The sequence below is a fragment of the Thalassophryne amazonica genome, chromosome 11 (genome assembly GCF_902500255.1).
Source record: "Thalassophryne amazonica chromosome 11, fThaAma1.1, whole genome shotgun sequence".
In the NCBI taxonomy this organism is placed as follows: Eukaryota; Metazoa; Chordata; class Actinopteri; order Batrachoidiformes; family Batrachoididae; genus Thalassophryne; species Thalassophryne amazonica.
This window is the reverse complement of record NC_047113.1, coordinates 46,716,404-46,725,141: the sequence shown is the minus strand read 5'-3', so window position 1 is coordinate 46,725,141 and position 8,738 is coordinate 46,716,404. Positions and strand designations below refer to the sequence as shown.

General features: G+C 40.2%; 1 protein-coding gene across 2 annotated transcripts in view; it reads right to left on the bottom strand.

Moving 5' to 3' along the window:
* Positions 1-759: 759 nt before the first annotated feature.
* Positions 760-8,738, bottom strand: part of anxa6 (annexin A6) — a 68,936-nt gene continuing 60,957 nt past the window's right edge. Inside the window, exons 18-25 of one of the 2 annotated variants that reach the window (XM_034181496.1) lie at positions 4,560-4,650; positions 4,394-4,473; positions 4,163-4,216; positions 3,981-4,074; positions 3,799-3,894; positions 3,638-3,696; positions 2,295-2,432; positions 760-1,143 (exon numbers count right to left, since the gene is read on the bottom strand). In XM_034181496.1, coding sequence (XP_034037387.1) covers positions 1,084-1,143; positions 2,295-2,432; positions 3,638-3,696; positions 3,799-3,894; positions 3,981-4,074; positions 4,163-4,216; positions 4,394-4,473; positions 4,560-4,650 — 672 coding nt within the window. In that variant the 3' untranslated portion in view covers positions 760-1,083. The remainder of the gene's footprint in view (positions 1,144-2,294; positions 2,433-3,637; positions 3,697-3,798; positions 3,895-3,980; positions 4,075-4,162; positions 4,217-4,393; positions 4,474-4,559; positions 4,651-8,738) is intronic. The other variant, XM_034181497.1, reaches the window with a different exon arrangement.

Here is an 8,738-nt window from a genome sequence, read left to right as displayed (position 1 = left end):
AACTGCGGTCTTGTCCAGGGTGTACCCTGCCTCATGCTCTATGATTGCTGGGATAGGCTCCAGTGCCCCATGACCCTTAATTGGAGTAAGCGGTTAAAGATGAGTGAGGAAGTTAGCTTTGAGTTAGCGTGCAAGCTAACTTTATCGCACGGACCGAGTGATAGTGAGGTCCATACTTTCAACACCTCGGTCTGATATTTTCCCGTACAGACCTCGCAAGTGAGGTTAATCATTTGTTTATTATATGGCTATTATATATATATAAACACACAAACTTACAGTATCGCCCGAATATGAAAGCTGCTGATGGTTTTGGGCTCGTAGTCAGACCTGTTCCCTTCATCTCTGTGAAGAGCTTGCTAATAGATGGTCCGGTCGTGGTGGTAAGCTGGTAACCTTTCAATCTGTGTGGGTTTTTTTCATGCTGTTTAGATATTTATGGAGTATGTTCATGTCCAACTTGGTTTTTCTAATCGTGTTTTTAGCTTTCTGGTTGTAATGGATATGATACATGTTCCGGACCGATTGTTATTGTAACCGGTCTGATATTTTCCCATATCAGACCGGAAATCAGCCAATCAGAGTGTGCGTAGTGTCGCAGCCATATAATTAAGAGTGTTATCATTTCTTTTTGGTGGTCTTCTGCACCCCAACCTTAGCACACACTGCAAAGAAAGTCAAGATTTACTTTAACTTTGACAGACATTCAATATTTACTCAATTCAGATGCTAAAATGTGAGGAAAAAAGACAGAAAAACATGTTTCAATGTTTGTTTATTTATATTCAGGTATATGTTACCTCAAAATTACAGTCATCTTTGGATAGCTGACAAGTGAAGGCACTAGCTGAACATTTGCTCCATTCATTCCCCAACATTATCACCAACAATCCCATTTTACACGACTCTGCTAAACAGAAATAATCACACCATTTCTGAGGAAGATTTAGAAATGGCAACAGAAAACTGGCATAGAAGGCTGGGAGAGGTCATAGGTCAGCTGGGTTTGGCCGAGGAATTTTACTTTGTGGGCACTAATGCGCACTTGTCTCGGTGGTTTCTCACTCCTGAGACATGGCAGCTTTAATCTTCTCCTCCACAAAGCATGAGTAAGGTTTTTCGGTAATCTCCTGAGGTATCGCCCTGAAGAGGAACACATAGAGTTATAGTAGACCTACCTTAAGAGTGGAAATTCATGGAAAACACCCTCTTACACAAAAAGCAAACATGAGTTAATCTTTCACCAATGTTGGATAAACACGTTGACTCAGGTCTGATTTATATTCCCAGTTGGGCACCTCAAACATCCAGTAAGGGCTGCTAACTGGCATAGCTGTCATAAAACCAGCAGGGGGCAGAAAACTGTTCAAATACTTATCAAATTTTCCAACATGAAAATTGATCATTTTGTGACAACTGTCCGTGTATCCACTTTCAAAACTGGTTGTATGATGATACACATCATAAAAAAATATGGTAGAAATCCAGGCTCAAATTTTATAATTATATAGTTTTATGACCATAATACTGGCAAATATTGTAAAAGTGTTGTAATACTGTAAAAGTACCATCTATCAACATTGGTTATATCAAATCCCCCCAGCCGAGAGATCATTAGAATAACTGTGGAGAAAGGAAGGCAAACAAAGAAAATAATATTTGAATTTCAAATATATTTGAAAGAGAAATTACTGACAAATTATTTGTGATGAAGCTTGCATTTAGCAAACAAACACAACTATATGATAAATTGTGTGGCTCAAACACTTTTTTGCATATTTAAACTGACAAGCCAAAATTAAAAGCACAATCTTGCCAAACTGAAGCAAACTCAGAAAAGCATTTGACATTCACTGCTACGCACACACACCGCTGGACGCCTAACAATCTACGCTTTTATAAAATGTGATGAGATTTCGGGCCAAATAAAACGATCTGGGGCAGACTGCTTCCTTGTTTGTATTAGGTGTCATGGTGATTTCATCTGTAAATTATTATAGAAGCCTTTCAGGTTACTTCCTGTCTGTAGGGCTGTCAGCCAATCACGCAGAGGATGTGGAGAGGAAGCTGAGCATGTAAGGGGAATTCCTAAACAGCTGCAGCAGCCACAGACCCACAGTTCACCACAGAAAGCTGTAGATTACCGTACACCGCTGCCCCGCCGCAGCGCCAAAAGAAGGATGTGCAACACACACTCACATGGTTACAGAGCGAAGGCCGTGCGACAAAAGCTGAACACATGCACGTATATGTGAGAAACAACAAAGCAACACAAGCAGACAATTCCCACTTACAATCATGGTTTCTACCTGGATGAATTCATGCAGGGAGGTGTCGTGCGTTTCCTTGAACTCTTTGCGAATATTGAAAAGGTCGATCTCGCTACGGGACACCATGATACGGATCAGCGCTCTGTCATCTGTACCGAGGCCCTAGAAAGGAGATCAGGAGATAGATATACATGCTGTCTCTCACACAAGCCAGTGCCGTAGCCAGGAGGACGGGGGCTGTAGAGGTTGCAGCACCCCCCCCCCCCCAAAAAAAACACACACACACAAAAAGAAAGACAGGAAGAAAAAAGAACAACAGGAAAAGGAAAAATAACAGGGAAAGGAAGGAAAAACCAAGGACGTATAGCTTTATAAATGGGGGATAATGGAGAGGAAACAGGGTAAACTCACTAAAGCATAGTATGATTACACCATGTAAGAGGGCTTGAAACAAAAAGTAGACTACTGTAGTTGAAGATTTAAACAGTTAAATGTGAGGGGCGACTGAGAAGTTTTGAATCTGACTGAGGAAAACCAGGCTGTGGTTCTCCATCTTTTGCATTCTGAGAATCCAACATTTCTTGAGAATGTGTGAAATTTTGACTCACTATTTTGACTATCTTATATAAACTGTGTTAATCATGAATGAAAAGTGGTGTAATACTTTTCGCATTTAAACAGTGTGATAACGCAAACGATTAAAGATGTGATAATCTCCAATCAATGATACAACAGATATGGAGTATTATTTATCATTGACTATACATACATATATGACATATGACTTGATTTGTGATAAACAGAAAATATCCAGAGAAAATTTTGTAGACTTGTAGATGAACTATGATACTTGCTCAGAGACAGTCCTGTAAAATATCAATGTTAATAGATACTGAAGTAATTATTGTCAATATATAATGATGTCATTATATTCACTGATTCATTTTCTGAACCCACTTATTCCGATTAAGGGTCACGGGAGCTGGAGCCTATCCCTGCAGTTAATATAGTATATGTTGAACAAAATTTTTGCAATATAATGAAATTTGAGACAAGGTATACTCTATGGTGATTTTCCTCAGTGGTGGTGTGGCAGGATGAAGGTGGTGGTGGCAGGGGGTGTGCAAGTGAGGGAGCAGGAATCTGATGTATATATGTTGTTAGATCAGGTCTCAAAACCAAAAATACCACCCCCGCAACCCAAAAATTACTTGGCTACGGCCCTGCAAAGGCTCTTTGAAATCGCTTGAAAATGTGAGAAAGCGAGGTTCTATTTCTTAAAAAATAAAATAAAGATAAAAATAAATTTAAAAAAATGGGATTTTCATCTTCTACAAAAAGCTGGGGTGCTGTCACGGTTTACATACCTTCATTGCTTTGTACAAGCGATCGGCAAAATAAGAGGGTTGATTCTTTACGCTGCGAACTGCAAAAAGAGAGAAGCAGAAAAGATTCATAACAGCTGCCAACAGAATAAATTGTGAGGATCAAAGATGTGAAATATTATAGAAGATAACTCAGTCAGTACCTATTGCATAAAAGGCATTTTTGACATCTCCGGACATCTCCTTCTTGATAATCTGCTCAATGTCCTTATTGGTGTATCTCACAAATTCCTGCAGCACTGGGGGGTGGGGGGGTATAAATTTTAATTTTAACTCTAATGATGTCATTTTAGTGTTATTTGCAAAAAAAAAAAAAAATTAACACCTTTTCGAAGGTGAGGGAAGCTCCTGGTGCACAGAATGCTCATGAACTTCATCACTCTGTCGTCAGAGTCTGCGTTGCAAGCATCCGCTAGTTCCTGTGAGGTTTAACAACAGGAAAAACATTCAACTCGACCTTTCGGCACAATAGAAGGATGCAGGACACGCTTGCGGTTGTGAAATCACCTGAGCATCTGCGTTGGCTTGCTCCATATCTGCAGGGCCCTCCTCCCGTGCACCCTGAAAAATGTCAGATGGCACACAAAGAATATGTGGCTGCATCTTCAACATGTAAATGTAAAACATTATCAAAGAAAACTGCATGGGTTCATTTTTTTTCTACTTTTCTGCTGCTGCAACCAGCGAGTGGGTGTGAAAATTAAACCCAGCACACGTTCTCACGAGAACCGACGTTACCTGCACGAGGGAAACGAGGATACGACAGAAGTGGCCTGAGGTTTCTGACTGAATATCATCTTCCAAAGTCTTCTTGTAGGCTGCAAGAGGTTCAAGATGGATTTGGATCATCTTCTGCATCATAGGTTTCCGTGAAGTAAAAGCCGTGTTAAGGTATCAAACTCACTGCTCTTATAGGCGGCGTTCATGGCATTTATCTCCTCATTGCTCCTTGTGACCAAGATCTCAATCAGTGAGTGCTCATCGGTGCCGGCACCCTTTCAAAGGAGAACAAAAACGAAATGAAAGCTGGGAATCAGAGGGCCGGTGCATACCCTGCACGTGCACATAAAAAATGTCTTCATCATGATGTCACATAATGATTAGTTCAATACAAACCCCTGATCAGTCGCTCCTGTCTGATTGGTTGTTAAGAAATCCTGGAAAACGTGTCTTTCACACAATTATGACAATGTCTTTGTGGTGTTATTGTAACCTCATTACGTCCACCAAGGATGTAATAAAATGATCGGAGTTTGTTTGTTTGTCTGTCTGTTAGAGGATTACGTCAAAATTACTGCATGGACTTTGATGAAATTTTCACCACAGATAGATATTATTACTCCTTTGTCCCTCAGGCCATCAGACTGTGCAACTCCTCACTCAGGGGGAGGGGGAGTATCAGGAAGAGAGAGGTCAGGAATGAGAGGATTTTATATATTATTTTATTTATATTGCAAACTGTTTTTCTTTTTTTACTTTCACTTTTGATACTCTGTGTGCTTCTTACCCTGTGTGCTGCTATACAATGCTTCTGGAACCTCAATTTCCTTGAGAGAGTCTTCCCAAGGGATTCACAAAGTTCTATCTAATCTAATCTGATATTAGGCCATGAAAGGCTCCATTAAATTGTGGAGGGGATCCGGATCCAAATTCTGGATCAAGAAGTTGTTATATACGCTTTGAAGGATTACGTAAAAAAAAAAACCCTACTTCATGGATTCTCACCAAATTCACACCACAGATCTATATTAGGGCATGGAAGACTCCACTGAATTTTGGAGGTGATCTGGATCCAGACTGGCGGACACCAGAAATCTCAGCCTGCTCTTGTTCATACTACTGGATGTAACTGCAAATGAATGTACTAAATTACATAAGCTTCATATTGTTTCTTTCAAGCCCTTTGGGTTGCAGAGATAGTAATATATTTCAGACTGTCCATTTTGCACGGGGTCACCACAGAGGATCTGATATGGATACACATGTTCATGTGGCACAAGCTTTACACCATACGTTGTGTCTGAGGCAACTCCAGATGTACACTGAAAATAGGTACAGGTGGGTTTTCAACCAAGAACCTTCTGTTTTGGAAGCAAGTGCACAAACAGTAATGCGGTTTCACACCCAAGTCATGACATTTTGATGCAAACAACTAACTCTGACCAAACGTCAATCTATGATGAGTCGAGTACTGCTGTGTCCCACAAGACACCTCGGGATGCCTGGTTGTAGGTCTTTTCCAAGTCTACAAAACACAGGTAAATTGGTTAGGCATATTCCCCAATATCCTTCCAATATCCATATGAGGGTAAACCATTCCACCATTTCACGACCAGGACAGAACTCACAGTACTCCTCCAAAATTCAAGGTTCATCTGTCAGTGTCTGATTGGTGCAACAACATTTCTGATCCTGAATGTGGAGAAAACCAAGGAGCTACTGCTTGACTTCAGGAGAAGATGCCCCCCCATACGCCCATTTACATCAAGGACTCTGCTGTGGAGATTGTGCAGCAATCAAAATTCCTGGGGGTTCATGTCTCCAACAACCTGGCCCGGTCTCTGCACATATCCTGTCTGGATAAAAAGGCCAACCAGCTTCTGCACTTTCTCCGCAGGTTCAAGAGTGCCCATCTGAGCTTGACTGTCCTCACCTTCTTCTATAGAGGAACAATAGAGAGTGTACTAACCAGTAGTATCTCTCTGTGGCATGAAAGTAGCAGCTTTGCAGACAGGAAGGCGCTGGGGAGGGTCATGAGAGCAGCAGAGAAGATTATTAGGACCAAGCTGCCAAACATTGGTGAACTGGCAGAACAGCGCTGCTTGTTCAGGAAAAGAAGGAAAATCAGGGACACTTCACATCCCCTTAACAATCTGCTCAGATAGACAGTACCGTAGCCTGAGTTGCAAAACAGGCAGATTTAGGGACAGCTTTTACCCAACTGCCATAAGACAGTTAAATACAAAATCGATAGAACAAACTGTGCAATATAGAATGCAGGACACAATACACTGTAGCATCGGGTAGCAACTTTATCCTTGTAGCATCTTCATATGTGCAATATTCTGTGTCCTTTATTTAATTACTGTATGTTGTGTATTCACACATACAGAGACAGTTATTGATAGGTTAAAAAACTTATCACTATCACACACCTTGGACTGGTATTCTGTGCTTTATTCTGTGTTTTTATCTATTCAAGCAGTGCATCAGTATTTCGCTCTGTGACAGCATCTATGATGTTTTTTACTGAATGACAATAAAAAAGAGTCTAAGTCTTAGTCTCCTCTCTAGCACCCTGGCATAGGCCTTTCATGGGAGGCTGATAATTGGAACACACTCTCCGGTGCCCTTTTCAAAAATAGCAGTCACCACCCAAGTTTGGCAATACCAGAGTTCTAGACATTTATGCAACATTGCATAGGCGTGTCAGCCATGACAGCCCAGCAACACCCAGAGACTTCAGAACCTCATTCACTCCTGGCAATATGTCACTGCAGGGTTCTTTGATTAACTGAGAAACGTGTACCAGGTAGATAGCACCAAATCCACCTCAGCCTTCTATCCACACCTTCTCTGAGAAGGGGATGTCAATGGAGTTGAGAAGACCCTCAGTGTTCCTTTCACCACCCAACATTTTTATGACCGTTTTATAATAAATAAACTTAAAAATATAAACATATAAAAACATGTAGACTCACCATCAGCGTTTCCTTTGTTTGGTTATTTTTATAATCCAGCTCTTGTGTGGGTTTAGTTGAGGACTGTTCAGCAAAGTGAAGGGCAGGAAAGTGACTTTTTGTAACTGGACAGCATTTGTGTCACTTTTTTCAATCACTGAAATGTTTTTTTTTAATTGTGCTGATATTTTTCTTGTTTGTCACTTTTTTCCCAGTCAAAGAAACACCAATCAAAGGTGTTAATCATTTAATGTTGCTGGTAATAACTTTTCTATTGTAGCTGTGCGCTGGGCGAGGGCCACATGAGAAAATAGAGGCGGGGTATCTTCTCCAGAGGAGCCCAGTACACGTTAATGTTGGTATGTAAGGTTTAATTTGTTAACATGGACACCTAAATGAAAATCAACATACAACACAACCACAACACTGGTGTGTTTCAGGCCTTAGCAACTAGAAACTTACATTTTGCAAGTTCTCAAATTTTACACCAAAATAAAGGCCACACAACCAGCATTTCTTGACATATAGCATAACATACACAGATGGACACGTGCACAGACAGACAGGATGACTATAAGGCACAATGAGAACATCACGCATTGGTGCATCAAGACCCAAAATTACCCAGTTTTAAAATGTTAAAACTTTGCACCCTTTTATCCAGATCAACACTAGCCTCAACAGAGTTACATGAAAGTTGCCATGTTATATTCTGACTAATCCCACCAACAAACCAACGATGTTAGAAAAAACACAATAATCTAATTTCTGCACATCAAATTATATCTAATACTAGCATGTTGCCTGTGGGGATCCACGGGTTTTAGATTGGGTTGTGTTTATAAAATAGGTAGCTGACATTTTTCAAAGGTTGGTAATAAATTGTGCAAAGCTTCTATAATGACTTGGAATGGTGTGTGAGTCTAGAATATTTTTAGACCCGTAGACCTCAACAATTTTTAGAAGAGGAACTCAGCCCTTTTATTTCCTGTTAATTACAAAATGTTTTAATGTTAATTTACTGTCTTAATGTATTTCAACTCTCAACTCAACCTTTATTTCTAAAGCACATTTAAAATGACACCGGTCAACCAAAGTGCTGTGCAAAAATTATTAATGTATTTACAATTATATTATGCACTTACATTGAACTTACTAAATAAAATCATGCACACACACTCACACATTTAAGACAAAGTTGATTTATCACCCCAACTGGAATGGTGTGTTAGTTCAGAATGTAATTAACAAAGTTAGCTAATATGCGTAGTTTCTCCAAAAATATTAGTCCTATCAATGTTTTATCTAATATACAGTGCATCCGGAAAGTATTGACAGCGCCATTTTCAGATCTCTCCAGATGTCCAGTAGTATTCAGGTCTGGGCTCTGGCTGGGCCCCTGA